This window comes from Perca flavescens, chromosome 10, assembly GCF_004354835.1.
Source record: "Perca flavescens isolate YP-PL-M2 chromosome 10, PFLA_1.0, whole genome shotgun sequence".
NCBI lineage: Eukaryota > Metazoa > Chordata > Actinopteri > Perciformes > Percidae > Perca > Perca flavescens.
The window spans coordinates 36,457,783-36,482,967 of NC_041340.1; the positions used below are offsets into that span (position 1 = coordinate 36,457,783).

At 43.1% G+C, this 25,185-nt stretch overlaps 1 protein-coding gene across 1 annotated transcript in view; it reads right to left on the minus strand.

Annotated features, from left to right (window-relative positions):
• Positions 1–25,185, minus strand: part of tenm2a (teneurin transmembrane protein 2a) — a 179,637-nt gene that overhangs the window by 25,569 nt on the left and 128,883 nt on the right. Inside the window, exons 5-11 of the mRNA XM_028590296.1 lie at positions 21,952–22,190; positions 9,020–9,142; positions 7,476–7,681; positions 6,634–6,829; positions 4,324–4,425; positions 3,290–3,484; positions 1,649–1,849 (exon numbers count right to left, since the gene is read on the minus strand). Coding sequence (XP_028446097.1) covers positions 1,649–1,849; positions 3,290–3,484; positions 4,324–4,425; positions 6,634–6,829; positions 7,476–7,681; positions 9,020–9,142; positions 21,952–22,190 — 1,262 coding nt within the window. The remainder of the gene's footprint in view (positions 1–1,648; positions 1,850–3,289; positions 3,485–4,323; positions 4,426–6,633; positions 6,830–7,475; positions 7,682–9,019; positions 9,143–21,951; positions 22,191–25,185) is intronic.

Below are 25,185 nucleotides of genomic sequence, written 5' to 3' on the forward strand. Positions count from 1 at the left end.
AAAACAATCAAACCTGCACTAAACTAAATACAATTATCCGCTATACAATAAAATCAGTGATTTTATTTTTGTGAAGACACGTTTTATTTCCTCAGCTTCCATTACAGTCACTGTTTGGGAGGCTGGATGTTGCAGGCAGCGATGGTGCATGTGGTGAGATGTGACAATCCCCGCTCATGTGCTCAGGACCCCCGGTGTGCGGGGGAATGTAGTATATACAGATGTACAGATTTGATATAAACTTGCGGAGGGATCCTGCAGCGATGAACAATGTTGTTTTTATTAAAGTTAAGCATTGCTGCTCTCATGACAAATGCTGGAGCTCTGTTATTGATCCTGAGACGAGGAAGCGTTGTGAGCCTGACATGTTGGAGGTTGCTGTCTCTCTCACAGTAGTGGCGTTAACAGCTTTATTTTATTGAGATAAAGAATCGCGGAAGTTGAGTATTTTATTATAAAAAGGGATTTAAACAGGAATCCAGCTACTTTTACAAGCAATATCTATCTTGTGTTTTTAACCCATCCATGAGGTGCAGCTGGGAATTATGAGCCCTATGCATAGGAAGTGACTCCATGTGCCTTTCATTTTCTTCTTCCCCCCACAAAGTCTTTATTAACTGTATATGTCACTTTCCACAATGCAAACTCACCTCGTACATTCATGTAGTCATTGAGTTTAAGAAACATCTGGAATAGGCATTTCATTATCACTATTCTAAAATCACTTTATTGGCTTCACAGGGCAACACAGAATCAATTTCAGAAATCTAAGAATAACTTATAAAGGCCATAACAGTTTGGCTCCGCAGTGCACTTCTTACTACAGTCCAATCAGACCTCTCAGGTCATCATGTCTTCCAACTGTACATATTAACATTAACATCGGGTGTGGAGGCTTTTACTCTGGCCTTACTCTCTGGAACAAACAACCTGATGACCTGATATCTGTCACAACTGTGTTGTTTAAATGTACAATTAAATGCTTTTCTATTGTCTAAGGCTTATGATTAGTTGCTCTGTGTGTGTGTGTTTGGCTGTGGGCTGGGAGCGGGGGTTTGTTGTGTGTTTGCTGGTGTTGTTTGTGGGTGGTTATTCTTAATTTTTTTCCTTATTTTTTTTCTTTTGTTGTTGTAGCTGCTTTTTATTTATTACATTCTTTTGAACGAGCTACATGTTGTTACTTTTATGTAAAGCCCATTGTAATGAAATGTGCTACACAAATAAAAGTGCCTTGCATTGCCCATTTTGGATTTTGAGCACTACCCTAATAATCGTAAAAAGCTGTCATAGCCTTACTGTCCCTGACAGTCTATTGAGAGAGATGATTTTTATATAGCCATGACAGTAAAACTTTTTCACCAAGTTTGTTCCTGTGTGCTCCAATTTGGCATAGACAATACAACAGTTGCTGTATCTGAGAAAGTTGTATTCTTTGTGCTTTTGTAGATTTCATTCAAACACAGTTTGAAAACCAAAGCCGTATAAAATAAAATGGTAAATTAATCATCTATGTATCCTTGGTGACCACAGAATATGTTGGAACAATGTGTAGTCGTCAGTCCTTTTCTCCTAACTATAACACCTCCAATCTCCATCTTTACTCTGCCTTTCTGCAGCCCAAGCAGCTCTGCAGCCGTTCAGTTCTTACCCATAGAGCAGTCAGGTCCCATCCAGTTGGGGTCACAGCTGCACAGCCCAGTGTCTGGTATGAAGGCCCCGTGACCGTGGCACTGGTCTGGGCACTGGGCCCTGGGCAGCTCACAGTGGAGCCCTCCCCAGCCTGGCTTACAGTGGCACTCCCCATTCACACAGATGCCATTGTTGGAACACGTCGGATCCAGGCAATCCACTGCATTTAACCAGAGATACACCAATGTGGAAGGAAAGCACAGGGAAAAACAAAATGAACAAAAACACAGGCTAGCTAAACATCCCATATGAGCTGATGTTAGAGAAAAATGAAATACTATGAGTTAGAAAAAAAAAGAAAAAAGATGTGACAAAAGACATATTTTCATTCTTTGTGTACACAAAATAATAATGAAACAAAAGTATTACCAAACATTACTAAGGCAATTAAAGCTCACAATAATGAATAGCTGAGTTTATAATTGGGGCATAGCAGCAAATGTGTTCCACTCTGGATGAGCAGCGAGTCTCACTGACACATTATTCGGCGTGAGCGTTTCGCCTGCGTGCGTGAGTGTGCGTATGCATTAGTGTGTATGCACTAATACATGGGGGACAATCTGACACTGTCAGTCTGCCAGGTTGACAGGCAGCTCTGAGTCCGAGCAGTGAGTGAAAACCAATTTGACAAATTACCTCCTCCCGGCAAAGAGCCCACACACCCGCCCCTCTCTGTCCCGGTCGCTCCCACTTTCTCTCCCTCTCTCTCTCTCTCTCTTCTCGTCCTCTTTGTCTAACACCTCTCTTACCCCTCCTTCCCCCTCCTCTGGCATGATTGACCCCTTCACACCCCTATGTACACACACATTCATAAAAAGCACACGCTCGCACATAACCTCGGCCCTCCGTTTCTGTTTGCCTGGCAGAAACGGCGGATCACAGTTATCGATTTTCATGTTGCTGGCACTCCAGGTAAATTGTTTGAGGGACTCTGCTGTGATGAATATCAGATTTGAGACCAGAAGAGAAGGGGAAAAAAATGAGATGAGCGGGAGAGCAGGAGAAAATGCTGATCTTGTTCTCTGGCCCCTGTGTCTTGTCTGTCACTCTACTCCTTTCTTCTCTTTGTCTTTCTTTTGCTCTCCTCATCGTCACCTTCGGCTCTCTTTTCTCCCTCCTTTTTCCAATTCTCTCTTTCTTCATACATATTCACCTCTCACCTGCCCTGACTCCCCCTCCATCTCTTATCCCTCTCTTTTTCTCTCTCTTGCTTCCTATCTTTCTGACGCCCGAGAATGTGGCGGCCTGATCCTTCTTAACAAGGATCAATAGAAGCAATTTCATCCCTTAATAAAATCTCTGATGTGTTTGGCTGCGGTATCACACTTCATCTGTATATACGGAGAGAACGGACACTCAGTCAGATTAAGATTATGCTATGATGAGCTGTCTAACTGGAGTTACTGTAGGAGTGGGTGTGTGAGTCTGTGGATGTGTGAGGTGTGTTTGTTGTGGTGCAAACATTCATCTTTCTCTCAGAAATAATCACTCTGACTCGAAAAACCGGGAGGGAGTGCGGGCAGGAAAAAAAAAAAAACAGAGGACACACATTAAACCATCAAACATCCTTGAGGAACACCACACCATTAACTCCCCTCACCCTCTGCACAGCTCTGCCCTTTGTAGCCGATGGAGCACACACAGTTGCCGTTGGTGCAGGTGCCGTGGCCGCCGCAAAGAGGGTCGATGCACTGCGTGACGGGGACATCACACTCGGGTCCCTTCCAGCCGCTGTAACACACACAGGAGCCCTTGTCGTATTGGCCGTTGCCGCTGCACAGCACTGGGCACGCCGCTGGAAGGATGGGGAAAGAAAGAGGGGGAGAGATTAAACTAGAGCTGGACGATATGGAGAAAATCAAATATCACGATATTTTTGACTAAATACATCAATGCCGATATTGCTGCGATTTTGTAGGGTTGGCTATTGGTGCTTTCACAAAATATTTACACAATGACATTTTAGATAAATAATCATCAATATCGGTATATAATGACTATCTGAGTAAAGGAAAATAACAAAACAGCTAGAACAGTCTGGTAAATGTGGAAAATGACATCACTTTACTGTCATGTAGCCTGTAAAACTATGAACAGACAACACTTGCGTCATATCACGATATCCAAAGTTTAACATGATATCTAACCTCATATATCAATGTTTATACATTGCCCAGCCCTAAGTTAAACCATGTGTATGAGAACAGGAAAGAAACTATGAGCAGGCTTTTTTAGAGATTCTCGATAGGTGTGAAAAGACATGACGCCCACCCACGCCCGACTCACCCCGCCAACACTTGGCGGTGCAGGAGGGTGAATAGAGTGGTTAAGGGGCTGGAGAGTGGCAGTGACGTGGAGAGTAATTACAGGCAGAGGTAACTAAACTATTCATCAAAGCTGTCTATCCCAGGTGAGCACAGAGCCAGGGAGACGTTAGCTGGGGGGAGCTGCCATTCATCATCAGTCATCTTGTCTCGGCTCCACCTAAGGCCTCGCGCCATCTTTACAGCTCCTAATCCTCTCTGCTAGCTGCATGGAGCCCAAACGTGCCGGCTGCTCGTCTAATTAGATGGTGGAAACGACAGAGTTTTTTCTTTTTTCGACGGAAGAAACACATTTGCATGCAGCTAATACCTTTGGAGCAGTCCATGCCGTGGAATCCTGGGAAGCAATGGCACACACCAGAATTACACTCTCCGTTACCATGGCAATTGCGCGGGCACTCTTGCACTGAATCTGCGAAGAAGACAAAGTGAGACAGAGAGAGGGAACGAGGGGAGGGGTGAGAGAGTTTGATGGCGAGCATCAAAGCATTCGATTAAAATCATTGTCACCATTCGTTCTTTGAGATACTACAAATGGAGTCAAGGCGCTCAGGGTCTCCCAGTCACACCGACATCAAAAGCAAGTGCCCTCCACCAAGATTCCTTTTCATTGCATTTTTCATAGTGTGGGGAGAATGCATTTTGAATCAGACATTCCTCGAGACGCCATTATCCATTTATCATTTCTCTGCACACCGTAACAGAAAATAACAATGTCTCCCTACTTTACAACAACAGTCCCAACAACCCTTCCTCTTCCCTATATTCTGCTACACCCCCCCCCTTGTTTTGGTTGTTCACTCCTCACTCTGGCCTCACCAAGGCCATTAATACTTCATCCAGGTGTAGTTGGTTGGTGCAACAAGGCCGATTTTAGTTGTGTTTCTGGCTGTGTCCATACATGACTTCAGTGCTCCATCCACCTTTTAGTGCCTCTTAACCCACTTACAAGAAGAGAGCAGTTTGGTAGGAAGAAATAGGGTCGATGCTAATGATAAGGAGGCCTTTTGGACTTTAAGTCGTCCCTTCCTCCTTCGTTCATGCTTTTTCCAGCTTTCACTCTCCTTACACAAAGCATGACTCAGCCTCACTGCCTTCTGCTCAAACACTGTTCTATGCCTAGCCATTTCCCCCTAAGCCCCCATGCCTCCCTCTTACACTAATGCCACCTTCTCTTTCACTCCCCTCTTCAGCTCCTCCTTCTCTCGTCCTTCACTCTACTTCACTCCATTCTGGTTTTGCCCCCACCATTATGTCTCTCCTCCAGCTCCCCCTCTCACTACTCACTCTAATTCTGCCCACAGCGCCTCTCCCTCTCCCCACTACTCTTACTGCTGAAAGCACTACTGCCAGATATTGACAGTGAAGGATTCTTTTACTCGGCTTGACTCTTTCTAGCCATCCCCCTTTTTCTCACACTCATGTCTCCAACACAATTGAAATTATTTGGGGCGCTGTTTCAGGTCCTAAAAACATCCAATTTACAGGGTTGCAGTGGTATTTTTTCATGCACAAACACCACAGACGTGATTCTGGTATAATAAGTTGTGTTTTGTTTTTGAATGCATACTGTCAATTTATGCTATGTTTTGGCAAACACAAATCTTTATACTCACTAGGCGGTCCTGCCTACTTGACAATGCTGCTATAGTTGTGTTGCTAGTGGCAACATTGTGCACATGCTGCTGGTGAGTGCTTTTTGCATCCTGTGAATGTGTAAAGTCTTTGACAAATATAGATAAATAATAAAATCTGACTTAATTTCTTTTTAATGTTTACTGATGATTTTTTAGTAATGACTACTAATGTAAACTTGATTTGTCTACTGCATCAACTTACCGCTCTGTGTTAATACAACAAAACTTGTTTCATCTTGTGTAAAAACTTAAATGGTTTAAGGCAACGGGTTTCCACTCAAATTTCTAGAAAAGCCAACTAATTCGGGATAACAGTGCAGTTAAGATAAAGCAATTATGATATTTACAGTTCTTGGAGCGTACTACTGCATATGTGAAAACAGTTGTAGAAAGCCTTTTGTGGCTCCAGAGGGAGCTGCACAAAGTCTGATAAACTGCCTCAAGTGATGTCACTTGAGTCAGCATCTATTGGGGCTGAAGACTACAAGTTGAAATAAAAAAAAAAACTAATCTGGGGGTGTTGAGTTAGAAAGAAGTGAGTTTACCAACCTCTGTAGCCTCATCACTGCTTGAGGATAGCGGCTCGAGGCTACATTAATCACTACTAGCAAAACGCAACTGAATCTATGACAACTTTCAGCAGTCGAGTTGCATTGTGGGTAATTTAGGGACCAGGTTTGGAGAACAAAGAAGAATGTGTGGAATAACAAAGACAATATCGTTTGTGCTGCATCGATTTTTATTCTTAAAAAACAACAACTGTCCATTGTGAGTCTGACAATGTTATACTGCAGGAGTGCAATGCTAAATCGGTGGAGTGCTCTTTTAAATCAGTGTCACTGGTAACGAATAGCTTCGTCTCCAGACTCTTTCCATCTCCTAAATGCTGGTGCTTAATCTCATTTTGCCTCCCAACCTGCCTCTCCCTCCTTCACCTCTTTCCCTCCCTCCACCCATAACTACAAATGCTGACTGTGTCTCACCCATGACGTTTGTGCTGAAGGAAACTGTCTCTCTCTCCCGACCGTCGTTGTAGAAGGCCAGGTGCCAGGCACCGGCGTCCAGGTACTGGACAAACACCGCCTCATTGAGGACCACAGTTTGGATGCTCCTCCTCTCCCGTGGAGACTCGACCACGCTCCACTTCTCCTTCCCGTCCAGGCGCTCCATATAGTCATACTGCAGGAGAGAGAAAGTGTGGGGTAAAATCTATGATTCAACTATGAAGTGCTGTGGTGGCACTTTTTAGACTTTGAAAAATGACCAATAGTTGTACATGCTGGAAGATTTAAAGTTGCGCGAAGTGTGGCTGGAAATTGCCAAGGAAGCATGAAGAATGCAACAGAGAGATCCTTGAGGGCTGTCATTCTTTTTGGGTTGTCTGGAAACACTGCAGGAAGCGTTGTTGTGTTTTACTACTGCAGAGTGGCCACAACTTCATGATCTTTACCAGCTTAAGTCAAGTCGGGCAGTGAAACACTTATCTGGATGCAATTATCCCATTCTACAAATCAAATCTGCTGTTAATTGAGTAGTCTCTAATTAATAAGAGGCAGTAAAAGTTACATTACTGTGAAATTTAATTAAGTGTAAATCTTAGACTAAATTAGTTTTTTCAAACAACTATTATAATGAATCACAATTTAATTTTAAGATGTCCCATGACATAAGCAAGTTTTTCTTAATGCATTTCTCCATTTTAGCTGATCAATATGAATAATATGTTCCTCGTGAATACAATTATAATTCTGTGATTAGCCTATTACCCTTAAGGTGTCGAAGACGTAGAATCTCGAACTTGCTTGCACTTGGTGCCAGATTTTACCTGTGCGTGGGAAGGAGGCAGGCCCTTGCGGATGTACACTCCGAACAGGGCGTCCTTGCCGAGGGAGATGTTGAACTTGAGGAACTGGGGTTGGCCGAGGTGGAGCAGGGACCTCCAAAACACTCCTGGAGGAACTTCTTGGGTCACCCGCCTCCCGACCTCGATGCTGCCCATGTCTATACTGCTATTCCGGCCTGCCCACGGGCCTGGAGCGAGGGGAAAAGAAACTACATAATCTGTGATTATAGGCATTGATTGTCACAGTCAATAGTTAATCATCACAGTTAACTGGAAATAAGCTGCTATAAAAATTCATGGCCATTGAACAGTAGAGGACGAGCACCATTAGCTCTGCAAACTGCGTGCCCAAAGTTTATGTTAAAATGAGTGTTGTTTCATATGACGGTGGGATGCAAAACAATTCTTTTGTGTCAAAGCCTGCAAGACTGTGGACTTTGTTGTCTGGGCTAAAATGAGAGAGAGGGCTGATAGCACTGCAGGTTAGAGCTTTCCAAGCAGACAGACAGGCAGGCAGGCACACACACACACACACACACACACACACACACACACACACACACACACACACACACACACACACACACACACACAGCATCCTGCAATCAGGTCAGTCATCTAACAGCAGAGTGTTGGAGCCCAGACAGAAAAAAGACTGAATGTGTGTGTGTGCGTTTGTGTGCAGAAAAGCGAAGAAATAAAAGTAACAATGAGAAGAACAACAGCAGCATCTGGCCTAGACGGCTGGGGAACACAACACAACCTCTCATTAATACTGAATACAGACACAGAGCAGCAGCCCACATGTACCTATAGTACATGCTGTGTGTTACAGAGCGAGATCGAGCGAGTGAAAGAAGAATAGATAGAAAACCGCATGGGGGACGCAAAAGAGATGGGGGTTGTGCAGTTGGTGTTTTAGCCTTCTTCTGACTGAGACGATAAACCTAGCTCGACACAACTCTCAGAGGAGCTGTTAAACAGCACATACTGATAGCACGGCTCTTACTGTGTCATGAATTATCAAAATATTTCCGTAGGTGTGAGCCTGTTTGCGTGGCACTATGCTATATTTTTCTTGTTTTCAAGAAATACAACAATGTGTTAGTCTGTCCTTCAATACTTTCTGACTTTCCTACCCTGTCTGTGGCACTCAGCCCCCAGCCAATTTAATCCTACTGAAGACAGTAACCATTGCAAAAAAAAATGATTTAAAAGAAACAAATGGCTTTATTTCAGAAGTAAGTACTGCATTTGTTGGGGACTATTTTCAGCAGCGGATTAATACACATTTGGCATGCTGGTGAGTATTTACAGCACCAGGATTTGAGTCAAAATAAACTAAAGTGCCCATGTTCATCATGATGAAAGAACATGTTACCCGATGCAACAGTGTGGCTCACTGATGTATCTGTAATAGCTTTTTGGACAACAATGGAGCTTTACGGCACAGAGACGTTTTGCCTTGTCACTCTACATGCAGTGTATGGACTCTGATGTGGGGGTGTGTGTGCTGTAGTTCATACCTCTGCCTCCAGAGGGCAGCGTGGCCACATCACTGTTGACAGGCAAGCCCGCTCCCAGTCCGTTGTTTAACACAGGGCCGTCGGATGGCTTCAGCTGCCATGTCAAACCCAGCAAGTTGATCGCTGCACACAAAGGGGTGGAGAGAGAGAAAAGAGGCGAGGGAGTGTGAGGACATATGACTTGAAGATGGGTTGTCTACAAGCCTGGTATAAATAAAAAGGCCACATTTGAAAGCTCATCGGGCAAAAGAAATACAGGAGGCCAAACCTCTAGGTCTGATCTGTTATTTATATGGCAACACATGCAGCTTTTATCGAACACTGCTTTTATATGTGTGTTAATGTGTATCAATCAGAAAGACTGTTAAAGTTGCAGGTAACCTACAGCACAAAAACTGAGGCGAGTCTTACACAACAAACAATTAAAAAAACATAAGGATCCTTTTCTTTCTTTTGCTTTCTTTACCTCAACCTCTCACAATCTTCGTTCAACCTGACAGCATCTCCTTTTATTTGGAAGCCTTTACACCATCACGCAGAAAGCAAGTGACAGATTGCTCTCTGAAGACATTGCTCTATGACTCTCCTATCCCTTCTCCTCTTCTTTTGTCATTTGTTGGGTTATTCTGTGCTGGTGGTAGAAGACTGCTCCAGCGTGTTCGCTCTTCACTTTGTCAGTTACTCTCCCTGTATCTCTTCCCTCCTTAGCCTGCTGCCAAGCGTCGCCTCCCTCCCCAAAAAGAGAGGGGAAACAGCACGAAAAAAACACAAAAAACTAACATAGTCACAGTCACTGTGCACAAAAGTTTTTTTGTGCGGTGACAGGTATGTTTGAGTGTGGTTTAACGGTTTTAAACACTTGTGAGTAGAAATACGGGAGATGCATCGTTTGCTCATGTCTGAATATTTAAAATATGTTATAGAAAAGGCACAATGCACCTGCAGTGCTGTATATATATACATGAAGGCTGTGATGTGAGCTTTGAGGATGCACATGGCCTGAATGCGTGATCGTGTACGATGCATTATGTAGGTGATATTGCAAGCCTCTCAGCGTTGGCCTCACACCCCCTCCCCCACATGAGCTTTATTACACCTGCATCTGAAACCTGGGAATCAATTTCCCTCTTGTCAAATTCTATCTCCACTTGCCCAGTTTTTGCACACACAGGGATGAGTGTAAAAGTTGCAAGAAAAGGAGATGCGGCTTTAGGAATTGCTGCCGGGGCAGACTTATTCTCACCCCCGATGTCCCATCTCTCCGCCCTAGCCCCCTACCCCCACACCCTCTATCTGTTTCTTTGTTTCTTTCTTTTTATGCTTCCTCTCTTTCGCGCTTTCTTCCCTCCCTCGCTCCTGGTCAAAGGAAAGCGCTGACACCTCGGCTGCTGCACGGCCTCCACTGTCAGCTCTTTTTTTATTTTTCATGGGGGGGCTGGTATAGAGAACAAGAGAGACAGAGTGAGGGAGGGAGAGGAGCAGAGAAACTACAGTGTCCTTCCTCCCCCTGTCTCTTCCCTCTTATATCCACCTCTTGTCCTTGCTTCTCTCATCACGCTGACCTTCATTCCTCTCCCTCTTTTCCTTCTAATGCCCCCTTTTTTCTTCGTCTTTTCTTCTTATCTTTGCCTGTCCTTCCTCGTAGATAACATAGACATGCCTCCGCGCACGCATTGAGGCGCATGCACACACAAAGATGGTATCACGGGAAGCAGTCGATGGAAAGATTACCTATTGAATCAGCAGGAGACAGTAAGCAATAGTGAGTCTATTGTGACGGTGCTCTCAATCTAGGTCATCCCCAAGAACACATCAGGCAGCCCTATAGTTAGTTTACTGTGTACGTCTGTTCACTGTGTGTGTTTGAGGGTTGGTGTGGTTTTCCCGAATGAGATTTTCTTTTCTTTTTTTTTTTTTTTCTGTGGTTGGTTGTGAAAGCTTGACCAATAGATGGCACTCTTACTCCTTGGCGATTTGAGCACAGAAGCCAATGCTTTGTCAACAGGTTTCTTTGCAGCAATACATAGAGCAGGAGAGACGGAGAGGGAGAGAAAGACAGAGACAAAGAGAGACACTTGTTATCATTCTCTTTACAAGCACCATCCCTCATTTTAACAACACTTCTAACTTTGTTAGGGTGTAATTTTAGCCAAAACGAAACTGACTTATTTAGCTTTGTGTTGCCATAATTTTGAGCATTTTCTTGTTGCATCGTAATTGCAGTAATTACTGTTTTCAAGCTGCATTGGAAGGCTTTATTAAATGCCATGCCAGTAAAGCCTATCTGGATTGAGTTTGACTGACAGACACAAGGAGAAAAAGAGAGATGGTCTGACTTGGGTTGCGTTCCTTTTTTAATCTCTGTCTTCTCACATGCACACACACATGGAAAGATCACAGAAAAACAGGTTTAACAAGCAAACAAGTTGGATTAAAAATAGATCTGTTGCTTCAAGAGGTTTTTATGTAATCTCGATGCATAATTCAGAGAGGCAAAGTGCTTGCTATATCATCTGCTAAAGACAACATCTGAAACAGCGGCGTCAGCACACGTGATCTTGTGACAAAATAAGAAGAAGAAAGAAAAAAGGACAGACTGATGGATAGGGGGAAAATTGAGATGAAAAGAAGGAGGTGGTGGCTTGGCTCGGAGACGGAGGTCAGGAGCTCTTGAAGAAATCGTGCCGAACCTCGTTAGAGAGAAGAGAGGAACAGAGAGAATACTGGAAGACAGCGAGAACTGAGAGAATATTAAAGAACATGTCAAATCCCCTGAGGATAAAAGAAAAAGAGCAGGAAAACAGGCTCCAGATGATGTTGCAGAGAAGAGAGGAAGAGATGAATAAGGGGGCCCCCACGGATGGAATGAGGGAGGGAGAAAAGGATGGCAAGTGGATAGGAAAGATTTAAGGGATGAGTGGCCCTGTATTCGTTGACTGGTTGGGTAAGAAAAGATGGTCGTGATTTATCCTTTGACAGTAAGTGGTTCTCAACACAGGAAATCAGACAGAAATACAATGCTCATGTGCTCCACGTGTGTTTTTCGGAAATATTTTTATGTCTCAGAGTTAAAGGGTGCAAATGGATTTCTGCATGAGCGGGGGGAAAAGAGAGAGCAGCAGAGATGGAGAAAGGTGACTTTGGGGCAGACTGTCGCACTGAGTGTCCCCTGACTGGAAAATATTGTATCATCATCATTCTGTTCTCTGGAACATGTTCCAACTCTCTCCCTCTCTTTCTCTTGTTCCTCCTCTGTGCTCTTATGTCTCTCGCCCATTTCTTTCCCAACTCAACCATATCATTGCCTATTTAAAAGGCAGCATTTGAACCAATTGCACTGCTCCTAATTGCACCAAAGGCAGAAAATGGCCTCTTGCATGTTTTTGTATGTAATCTCCTGCAATGCGAGTGAGATTACACAAAGAGCACAAGTGTATGCACACAGGCATGCACACACAGGCATCACACTCTCCTTTGCCATCTCCCCTGGCCATCCTGAAAAATGCATATTAACTGTTCTAATTCACCAATAAATTAACAACTCTGACCTCAATTAGGGCGGTAATTGTAGCTGAGACCAGCCCCCCATCCTCAGCCCGGCTGCTAATTGGTTTAGGAAGCCTTTTTACCTGCCTTTCTGATTTTCTCCATCATCCCTCATTTAGCGAGCTGGTAGACATTGTTGTCCAAAACAAACACATGCACAAAAAGCAGCCAACCTGAGAAAATGCACCTTTGCTGTTTCTTACTGTATCACTTGCACCTCTCTCTCTATCTCTGCGGCAAAGGGGTGCAGTGCTAATATGGAAGGGGAAGAGCACTGTGCTGCCTCAGGCTCTTAATATTCAGGCCATTTGGGATATTTCTTAGAATTTACCACACAATATCCACTTATGTAATCTATAAATAAAGCAGCTTTCTCTCTCAGCTAAGTTTTGAAGGCGCTGCTTGCTGAGATCATTTAGAGTCTCAGACAGAGGGACGGGGGCGGTGGTTGGCTTCTGCCCTTGGGGGTCATAGACACTGAGAGAGACAATTTGTCTGCTTCTGAGTGTGTGTGTGTGTGTATCTGCGTATGCATGCTTAAATATCGCACGGTATTAACAACAAGTTGCACACACGCCGAGCACACACTGCAACCCCCGACGGGACCTCCTCACCCAGCTGATGCAACTGAACTGTAATTGACTGCAACACAAAAGGTTATGTGAGTTTTTCTCGCAGCTTCCCACCTGCAAAACAGAGTCTAGTGGAGAGAAACGGCAACTCACTCAATCACACGGCAGAAATGGCTTCCTTATTGGCACTGAAATACTGAGACGACCCGACGCAGATGTAGCCGTGTGTGCGTGTGCGCGTGCATGTGTGTGATGGGCTAAATGAAAAGAGATGTAAATCTGAGTGATGTCCTCCTTTCTGAATCCTCATTTCCTCTTCAGATATCTCTACCCTGACCCCTCCCCTCCCTGCACCTTCTCTTCTCCACATCAACCCACTCTGCCTCGCCTCACCCCCCCCTACCTCGGTCCTTTCCCTCTCATCGATCTGTATTAGAAACAGGATATGAGGAACTATGCTATCTTATCACAGATCAGAGAGTGAGAGAGAATGAGTGAGGAAGAAAGACGAAGGAAGAGTACGCTCCGGAGGCCAAGAGACGGAGAGACTGAAAGAAAATGAAAGACAGAGAGGAAAAGAGAGGACAGTGATTTTGTTCACTTTGCCTTCATCCATCTCCTGTTTCGCACACAGGACTAGTGAAGCACCATAGGCCTAATTGGACTAACGATTGGGCCCCGATAAGACCCGCGCTAATGAATAAATGAATGAGGAAATAAATGAAATGAGCCCATGCACGTTAATGCAGTCAATACGAACACTCAGCAAAGTCAGTGAGTGGATGTTTGCACACATCAAAGCAAAGGATATATCCTCCAAAGCACGTACAGAAACTCCAGGTATACAAACAGAAAGTCAAAGGATGAACATTGATGTTTCCACCATGTACTGTATGAACAAGTGTGCACCCTGCTCTGCATCACCTGGCCAGTGCAGAATCAGATGACCCATTTATCTCTCTGGTGCAGATGGTTTAGCACCTTGTGCCTGGTCCTGGCCATGCCCCGGCCTTATCTAGGACCGGCAGCGTGCGGTAAGATCCTAACCTTTATCAGTACGACAGGCCCTGCTGCTACAGACACACGCTCCCCGTCTGATCCTTATGCCCAGGTTCCTGCATTCACCATATGCCCCTCACCTCACACATTCACACACACACACACACACACACACACACACACACACACACACACACACACACACACACACACACACACACACACACACACACACACACACACACACACACACACACACACTGGCACGAGCGACACATCCTGACCTCTAGCTGTTCCACCTTGGATCAGCAGAAGGGAAGCCACATGGAGAGTGAGAGGGGACTTTGGGGTCAAGGTGCTAGCTTTGGAAAGCAGCCACATTGTAAGACCTGCAGGTCTGACACAACTCAAGCAGACAGTCCACATACTCAAGGGCTTGCTGTTTTTGTCTCCTATTTAAAAAGATAAGATAAAAAAAGTTAATAGCAACTTGATCATTTGTCTTTTCTCTTCGTTTTCTGTTAACAGCAGCATTACCTACTAAGGGATGTGGCTCCCAAAAGAGGCACAATATTTTATAATCTCTTTAAAAATCAAAATATAATAATGTTAAAAACTTGACACATAAACACATTTGCCACCTACTTTTCTCTTTATGTTCTATTTCCAGAAGCATAAGGCAGCTGGTTGAAACTCTCCAAAGGAGTTGCAAAGATAAATCTGACAGGTTGCAGGACAATTAGAAAGGCAGGAAAGAAGTCGTAAATCTGTGTCAAAGATTTATTTTAAATTATTAAATAAAGAATAGTATGAAAGAAGGCTGAATGGCTTGCAACTCTGAAATATGACCTGTGATATTGAGTCGCATCCATTCACTGAGACATTCTATGTTCTATTATTTAAAGCTTGTACTGAGCCAGTGGTTCCCAAACTTTGTGTTAACACCCTCCAAGAGTCACAAGGGGGGTTTGTGGGATGATTAATAAGACAGGGAAGAGGAATAAAAATTATATTTCTGCGACAAAAACATCTGACATTTCTGTGCTTTGCTTTCTGTCGTGGAAAAAAGGTATTAGACATGAAAGGAATGTATGATTTGTGCATTGTCCATGGTCATGGTTTGGTTTTTTGAGAGGCCTCAGAGTCCTTCACACTTGGCACGCTTAACGTGAGAAGGCTCTGGGAGTCCGGAGGTTTAAATAGGATGAAAACCTTGTAGATGAGCCAAACTTTCATGGTAAATAGTCTGGATCAAGGGGTTACGCAACATTGTCATTCTGTATGACATGGGACATACTATAAGTTTTACATATTCAAGTTATAAATCTATTATTTATCTAAGTGAAGATTGACCTGAAGTACAACTTTTCATCATCACTATATTTATTGTAACATGACTAATTTCACATCTATTCTCTCTATAAAAAAAAACTATTCAAATCCAAGAAGGGAACTTTACTCTTTGGTTGAACTCTAAACTAATAGAGGAGGCATTGCTTTGCTTTAAAGGGTCAAAATAAGTTGGGAACCCCTTCATTAAGCTGTCAATGGTGCAAGAAGACGTTATTTATTGTAAAATGGGATAATTAGTGTCCTGTGTGTGGCAGGGAACATTTAATTTGGAGGCATGGTGACATAAAATCTGGGGGGAAATTGTTTTAAAGTGATCTGGTCCTTTCAACAGATCTGGGTTTGTTTTTTAATCAGTGTGATGTGATAATGTGTCTCAGGTGATTTAAAAATTGGCTCCCCTTTTTGATTGGTTGTTACAGCCTGGGGCTTTAGTATAAAGATGTGTCTTGTCTCTAATAAACTCAGTGCTGACAATGGGTGAGAATTCAACCTTTTCCTTCATATTATTTTCAGCTTTTGGTAGTTTTTCTGATTATGTATTATGTCTTATACTTCAACAATTTTACGACAAACTGTGGATTTCTTGACTTGGAAAATTATCTTTTAAATTGCCAAACATTATGCCACAATTCAAACTGGCTCAAACTATTTTTTTCAAAATAAGGTCCCATGGTGGTCCACCGGAATAGGAAGGGACTTTGCCTCGCTATAAACTCAGTGGTGACAATGTGCAGTAATTCAATCTTTACTTTCATATTTCATTTTCCTATGCACCTGTCTAGCAGGTGTACAATATATAACCCTCTAGAGAACCATCTGAAAATCTGTGAAAACCTAAATCACTGAACCTCTCACACACAAATTCTCTAACATGCCACAATTCTTAGCCAACTTGTAAAGGATTACTTTGGCAAGATTTTTTGGAAAATGCAAACCTCTTTGAATAGAATAATACCTAGCATATTTTGGCAGAGTTATATATCTGCACAGTAAAAATCATTGACATGTTATTATGTAAGGGAGCAGTGGTATGAATACACTGAAGTGAGACACTTCTAACCGGGAAGAATGGGCAGTAAGCGATTGTGATCAGTCTGGTACAGCAAGACAGCAATGATGGATGGAAAGTGGTCGGCTTAGAGGCATGAAGGTCACACTCGATGACAGTGCATGTGTGTGTGTGTGTGTGTGTGTGTGTGCATGTCTGTGTGTACGTGCGTGTGTGTGTGTGTGTGTGTCTGTTTAATCAATAGACAGGGGAGCTGAGAGTAAGACTAAAAATACATTATGTCTGTGTGTGCACGTGCATGTGTGTGTGTGTATGTGTGTGTGTATTCTCATTCATCAGTGGTGACAATACCATGTGGAGTATGCCACAGTGCCCGACAAATTCAGCCATCACACACGCACACATTCACACGAAACACCCCTGCAAAGGTGACACCAGCGCCGCAAGCAAGTTTACTCATTGCAGTCAAGGGCACACCTGTGTCTGCGTGTGTGTGTGTGTGTTTGACTGTGCACGTACTGTATGTGCGTGTGTGTGAAAACAATCCACCTGGACTCGATCTTTCATCTATGTATCAAACCAGCCTTTTCCTCTCCTTGCTAAGCACAATGCATCTCTCTATCTGTCTGTTCTCTCGCTGTACATCTTCTGCCCTCTGAGACTTACATCCTTCTTCTCTTTTTATCCGTTCTAACTTATTTTGCCATCATCCCCCTGTTCCCTTTCTCCACAGTCTCTTTCTGTCCTGTCCTCTCTCTGTCACACTCCCTCTGTTCTCCACTCGCTGTGATCAATTAGGATACATTAGTCCCACAGATATTCCAGGTGACAGAACCTCAGGAGGCCACGCTCTCCTTCATCTCTCCTCCTTCTGCCTCCCCTCAGTTTCTCCTCTCCATACCAGGCTATGTTGTCACTCCTGCTCCTCTTCCCCGTCAGCTCCCCTACTTCTCCCCAGCAGTGCAAACAACAGACCTCACTCCTCTCCCCTATTTTTCCCCCCTTCAATCTCGCTCTCATCCCTCACGGCGCCAACAGTGACATAATCTATCCTCCTTTTGCTCTTCCCTTTATGTTCGGGCTACATGCTGACGGTGACGCACCTCCCTTCTTCCCCTCTGCCCTCTCTGCTCCGACTCTATTCCACCCCGTTCTTTTTTCCCTCTCCCTTTCCCTTCCTCTATCTTGCTCTCTCCAGGTTGCCGTTCACAATGACGGACCTGTCTTCCCCTCCTGTATGCCAACCGTTCACCTGTATCCTAGCAACCACCTCTCCTTCGGCTCCGGTGCTCCATGCGGAGCAAGCAAACAAGACGCCGGGGGAATGAAGAACAAGCACTCTCGTTTATCCTCCTCCCTCCATTCGTTCAGTCATTCCTTCACATGCAAAGACGAGGCCAAACTCCACTGGAGTTGGAGGCTAAACGCTTTAACTGAAAATGGGTCCTCACATACAAATACATGCTCTCAAACTCATACAAACACACTTTTAAGTACAGAAATGCACAGACACACAGCTGCACAGATTTGTTTGTTGTGTTTGGACGTGTGTGTGTGTTTATCTCATCCCAATGGCTCCGTTCTAACAGTGGGAGACAGTGAATAAGCTTCAAAGAGATATCATCTACCGTGCTCCTGAAGCATGCTGAGTCCAGCCTTTCTAAATAGTTCTCAGTGTGCATGCATACATGTGTGCGTGTTTTTGGAAGATTGTAGAGCAATTTCTGAAGCTTTATTTATGGTCTTGAGAAGCAAAAAAGAAAATAAATCTGTTTGAGGGCCAGCACGCCCTCAAAGCCTCGCAATCAGACACACATTGTCGCACACATATCCCGTAGGTAGTTCTTAGGGAAGGAGCACTCACACACATACACGCACAGACACACGCGCAAAAAGAAAAGTGCTGTTCAGGCACTTGTGTCCTGGTGTAATTTATGAGTGGGCTCCTGGGCGGATGCCTCAGAGGGGTCCTCTTCACGCTACATGGCTCTGGGTCCTCTGCACAATCCCCCTAGTGAGTGCTGGGCTCTTTCTTTCTCTCTCTCTCTCACACACACACACACACACACACACACACACACACACACACACACACACACACACACACACACACACACACACACACACACACACACACACACACACACACACACACACAAACAAGAGGTACTACAAAATCCCCCTTTTGAGCAGTGAACTCTTCCGACTGAAACTCACTGCACGATTAACGCTACAAAAAGCTAGGTAAACACAAGGGTTTCAGGCTTGGCAGCACTGCTACAGCTCTGTTCAGCACAGACAAAACACCAGAGCAAAACATTTTCTTACAGCAGCTAAAAAGGGGCCCCACAGTTAGCAAAAGTAATAATGTAATAATAATAAAGTATAATTTCAGCCTCGCTCAGCTTACCGAATTATAGCCACTTGCACAATTAAGTTTGCCGGTAAAGCACTAACGTTGGGCATATAATAAAACGGTAAATACACAGAAAGTGGAGCTTAAAGGAAAACTTATTAGCAACTCTTGCTCCTCACTCACTGAGTTTCATTCAAAAGGCAACATTATACAGTACAGTATATTCACAATGTATTCTGATTCTTGAAACTTTGGCAAAAACTGAAAATAAAAAGTTAGTTAAATTACAAAATCTGAAGGTATATCATTATAGACCAAAGTTTGGGCTGTTCAGCAATGTACTGGTGCAACCTCCTCATTTTTTATTTTTTTCATAAAATAGACATTTTTCCAGTTATTACTTTGTTTTTGTCAACACCATCAGACACAATAAAAAGCATATTATGTTTTATTTGGTCTAATATGTATTTAGAGTTTTTAAATCTGACATTTGTAGTACACAGAAATGCTGTTAAATGTTGAATATTCACATTTGTTAAATTTTTTTTACTGTTTCACGTGTACTCCTTTAAAAGATCTAACATCATACAACGTTTACTTTAAGCCTAAATAGAAAGTTATGTTTTTTTATTTAACAAACATAATATTTGTATTGAAAGACTTCATTTAACTATTGGGTCCAAAAAAGTAACAATCCTGAGCATGCATATCATGTGAAAGGGTAGGTTTTTGTCACCACCGTCAGACATCACCACCGTCAGGTTTTCTGTGACGACCAGTCTGACGGTGGTGACAAAAACCTCCAAATGGTCCTTAACGGAGGCTCGAAAATATATTTGTGGTGACAAAAACCTACTCTTTCACATGATATGCATGAGTTGTTCACATGTGTCCGCAGTGTCCAAAAATATGAACACGTTTAAGAGAAAATAGCAAACTTAAGGGAGCTTGAGTGATCTTGAAGCATGCAGTAGAGCTGAAGGTTTGAAAATGGGGTCCTAAGGAATGTAGTTGACCTTTTAGTTGCCTGACTTTATTGCTTTTTATAAAAATCTGACGGTGGTGACGAATATGTGGGACACATTTTGAGCAACCACAAAATAATAGTAAATATTGTTAAAAACTCACTGTTTGTAGTTTTTAAAACATATTACACTGTACTATTTCATGTGGTAAAGATATTATTCAATTCAATTATTACTTTGTTTTTTTAATCAAGTTGAAATGATTATCTCCTATCTGAGGACAATTGATTTTGTAGGCAATGGGCCAGCAAATAATCATTAAATTAATAAAAATAAAAAATAAAAATAAAAAAGAACCTTACATATGTGCAAAGGACCCCCTGATTATAACCTTGATTCTTTTTATTCATGAAAATGTTATTAATTTCCAACAGAACTGGCACTTTTCTTAGTGGGACATGTTTTTGCCAAAGTTTCAAGAATCAGTGTTGGGATATTATGCTTTACAGTCTCTTTTTTAGCTAAAAACGCACATAATGTAATTTCTTAGTATGGCTAACAAGCTATTGCTAATTAATTAAGACAGACAGGCAATACTGTTAACAAGTTGTATGTATCTGGCATGTACCCAGATGGCACATTAACACTGATGTAGTGGTAAAAAAATGTGCATAAGGCAAGCAATTATGTTCTCAGAAAGAGACACATTTTTTAATTGTTTTCCTTATTTGTTCCTTATCAGCTTTATATTATTAACAATTACATGTCCTCTGATGAAAACAAATATTGTGTCATTGCAGCCCCAAGAGAGCCCTATGCTTTTAATAAAATAAGATGGAGGTTTTAATGCTCCACTACCTCCCTGCCCTCAAGTATCAACGGGGAGGTCTTCCTTCCTCTCCCCACTCCTGTTTTGTAGCTCCATATGTGGCTGTCCAGAGCAGTGTGACTGTGTAAAGCTCAGGAGAGGATGGATCTGTCTGTGTGCCCCAGGCAAGGGGCCTTGATCTGCTCTGGAGGACACACACCACTCTCAAGGGCACTCCGAGGGGGTACACAAAGCACACACACACACACACACACACACACACACACACACACACACACACACACACACACTACAGATGGGTAGATGGATGGAGATGTGTATACACTCATATATATATATATATATATATATATATATATATATATATAAATAATGTAAAATTATATTAATAATGTATGTAGTTGTTCTTTCTGCTGATGCCACTGTTTCCTAAGATCCCCCATCTGTTGACTCTAGTCTCTGGGGTAAGAGGCCAATCAAGGGCTCAGTGACACATCTGCCTCCTCACGCACATACACACACAGACAGACACACACATGCACGCACGCACACACACACACACACACACACACACACACACAGCATTCTTCTGTCCAGTGAATGAGGTCAAGAGGGAATAAAATCCTCGCCCACATGCACCCTCCCACAAACTCTAAGAAAGTGCTCTCTCTCTCTCTCTCTGTCTCTCTCTCTCTTCCTGACAGATCCACCAGTAGACAGCCATCAGAATCTTCTCCTGAGGTGCTCGGTAAGTGCTCTCCTCTGAGTATCTACCATTACTTCATGTATGATTATTGCACATTGGCAAACATCCAATACCCTAACGTAGGTCTGTTAGGTGTTCCTATCTTAACTGGTACCTGCTCACGGAAACAGGCCGAGTATTCTGTGGTGTGTGCATCTTCCTGCCTGTCTGTGTGTCTGTCTGTTTACTGATGCAGAGTGGAGGCCAGGGCTCATGCTGAGTCTGATTTTGACAGTGCAGCACGAGGCGACAGTGACAAAGCTCACACCTCAAGAATCTGCTTTGTGTTTACAACGGGCCGTTAGCTTGACACTTTTTTCCGCTGTGTTTTGGGATGAATACTAATAAGAGCAAAGTTCATCTATTATGGGGTCAGGGTGAAACAAACACAGCTAACAAGCTGAAATAAAAGAGATGTGTGTCTAAGCATGTGTGCATTCAGAGGTACTGACTATGTGTATGTTTAACTCATCATCAAAAGAAAACCCTCTAATTAAAACAGATTTAAATGTAATTAATCCCCTAATGAATAATACTTGGTACGAGGTCATCACTTACCGATGAAGTAGGACAGTAGGATGGCCAGCAGGGCAGCGGCTGCGATGGCTGTCACCGCGGCACATTTCCAGCTACAGTACTTGGACGGCTTCTTTAGCTTGAAGGCTGAGCGGGAGAAGGTGTTTCTGGGCAGCAGGCGAGGGGGCGGAGAATACACCGTTCCCGAGGTCAGAGGGTAACCGGGGGAGGAGCTACTGAAGAGAGGGGTGGTCCCTGACGACGTCTTGAACAAGAAGTGTCTGAAGTAGGAAAAAACACAGGAGGGGAAAGGTCAGAAAAAGATGACCTACTGTAAATGTTCATGTCATTAGTTGATACTGGTGCTGAGATAAGTGGTTAAAAAAAAAGCTCTGGTAGCTCAGTGGGGAAGGTAAACATGGGGCAGACACACCACCCAATCAGAGTCCAGATGACAGGGTCACATATGTGCAAGCTTCTGTCCAATTTCTCTTTCTGATGATCCCTTCCTGCCATATGGGTTTGAACATCCTTGAAGTGATTGTGTTTCCAATTCAGCCCGTTCCAGTCCAAGGTCTCGTTTTAACCTCCACCTGCTCTACTCTTTTTCTCCCCCTTCTATTCCCTCGCTTCGCCTCCGTTCACCCCACTAACGATGCGCCTCGTTTCTGCTCTCAATGGCTTCAGAGGATCACTGCCGTCCCCTTTACCTATCCCCATTGGCCCAGTGAGGTCAGAGCTCAGAGAGAGGATAAAAGAGGGATTTAAACCATCATCCCTTTGCTCGTATTACCCATTATCCTCTGAAATCGCTTCACCTGCTCACCCAACGTGTCTCTTTTGACACTCTCCCCAACCTCCCCTTCCCCATGCTATCATTTTTCTTCACCCTACTGCTACTCCACGCCTTCTCACATACATTTATACATCTTTCTGTTCCTCAGCATCTCCTTTCTCTCATCATTTCTTCCTTCATTCACTCCTAAAAAGAGTTCCCTCCATTCTAACTTTCAGTCTTTTTTTCTGATCAGACCTTGAAGGAACATTGTTGGGGAAAAAATGAAACACTGCACTTCAGAAACTTTTCAAAGACACAGTAAGAAAACCTTTGTGACACCTTTGTGACACACACACACACACACACACACACACACACACACACACACACACACACACACACACACACTCGTAGCACAAACTGAGAGAGAGGAACTGCCCCTACACAGACAACAGGTGGTATGACAGAAGAAAGTCCTCAGGTGAGTGTGACAGATCAGAGGAGGCAAGGTCACTCTATTCCCTCAAAGATGACTGAGGAAAGGGAGTTTTTGTCTGCTTGTGTGTGTGTTTGTGTGTGTGTGTGTGTGTGTGTGTGTGTGTGTGTGTGTGTGTAGGTGCACATGCTCTGGTGCTTCTGTTGTTGTGAGTTTGTGATCTTTAAAGCGAGGATATTTCTGCAAAACGTTTTGTCTGGTTTTCACCTCTCCAAAAGGCTGTTTGAGGGCTGGTGTTAGGCTTGATGTTAGGCATGTTGTGATGGTAATAATTCTTGTTATTACAACTTGGTTCTTATTTTTGTAGTTTTATCCATCATTATAGACCTTTTCAGTGGAATTCCATTGCTAAGCAACAGCCTTGCCCCTTGTTAACTTCCTGTCATATGATGTCATTCACATACACTGCAACAGGAAATCAACGATGTGCCCTTTAGAATATTTATGTTAACTGTGAAATGGTCTATATGCACCAAAGGAATTGCTGAGATCTGGGCACACATCGACATTGCTACAACATACTCTAAAAGTGCTAACAATAATGTCCAGACAATAAACAAGCCAAGCAATAAGCAAGTTGATCTTAACTACTCTATTTGGAGGCAAACCCAAAAGTGAGCACACCCTAAAACACTGGTAATAATACCTCATTGCACAGGAAAACTGTAGGTTAGAGTTGAACCAGGAAGTCAAGACAGACATGTCCAAACAGTCCTAAATCAGGACCAAGTCCTAAACCTTTTGTTTTGAGTCCTAAACAAGTAATTATGGAATTAACATTGTTAGGCTAACTTTACTGCTACCACCGATGAAAGATAGCTAATGCTAATGACATTGACAATGGTTTAATGATTTTAAAAGACATAATTCAAATGCCAAATCTTTTATTACCATGCTAACACTGATTTCAAGTTTGAAAGTTAATCATCTAATACTAGCTTTTAGCTAAGATTAGCTTAAAGAATGACTACAGTTGAATTGATTCAAAATCTATCTGTTGTCAGGAAAATCAAGCGTTAACTGGCTGTACGCTTTCTTTTAACATCATTTTTTAATCTTTGGGAATTGGAGAATAGCAAGTAATTCACAATAAAAAGGCTAAAGTCCAAGTTACAAGTCTTTTCTTTGTCAAGTGGAGTCTAACGTCACCAGATTTGGGACTCGGGTCTGCCCCGGCTCCAAGATATGTGACCCACATAGAGTCCTCAGAAGTAAAGTAATGCAAACGTGTTTGTGCACAAATGTGTGTCAGTGCTCAGTTCTTATTTCTGTAGCTCACGGTCTCTTTCATTCAGACTAGGCTAGCAGGACCAGCAATAATGTCTGCTATTTCAAATAATGCTTAATTGCACTTTGCTGTGTGGTTTCCTGTCCTTTTGATGTCTTCAATAACTTATGTTTCATAACAGTGTGTCTGTAGGCCTACATGTGTCTTCCTTTCTAAAAAATAGTTATGTGATGTAATGTGCTCAGAGCATGAAGATTTGGTTTGGGAGCACCGCTCCACTCTCTATCAATTATTCAGTCAGTTGTGCTCTGCCTCTCTCTTACTCTCTTATCATCTGATTGTTGGATTGCTATCCTGCAAGATTCTTCTCTGTTTTCCTCCTACATCTTTTCTCTCCTCTGTCCTCCCCCTTTTACCTGTCAGGTACGCTGCGTGACACCAGAGAAAATACAGGAAAGAGAGGGGGATGGAAAAAAACTTCTAGACAGATAGAGGCTGAATGAGCGAGAGGAGAAGGCACGCAAAGAAATATGAGGTTATTTTCTAAAAATACCAGCCTCTCAGTGTCACAGCCATCAATTTTAATGTGCATGCATAAATCTACATGCTCCCAAATGCAAGAACGCGCATGGCTGTGTCCGTGTGTGTATACGCACACACACACACACACACACACACACACACACACACACATACACCAAGGTCAAACCAGCATGTGCCTTAGCTTCAACTAATTTTCACAGCCACTGTGTGATGACAAGGCCAGCGGTAATT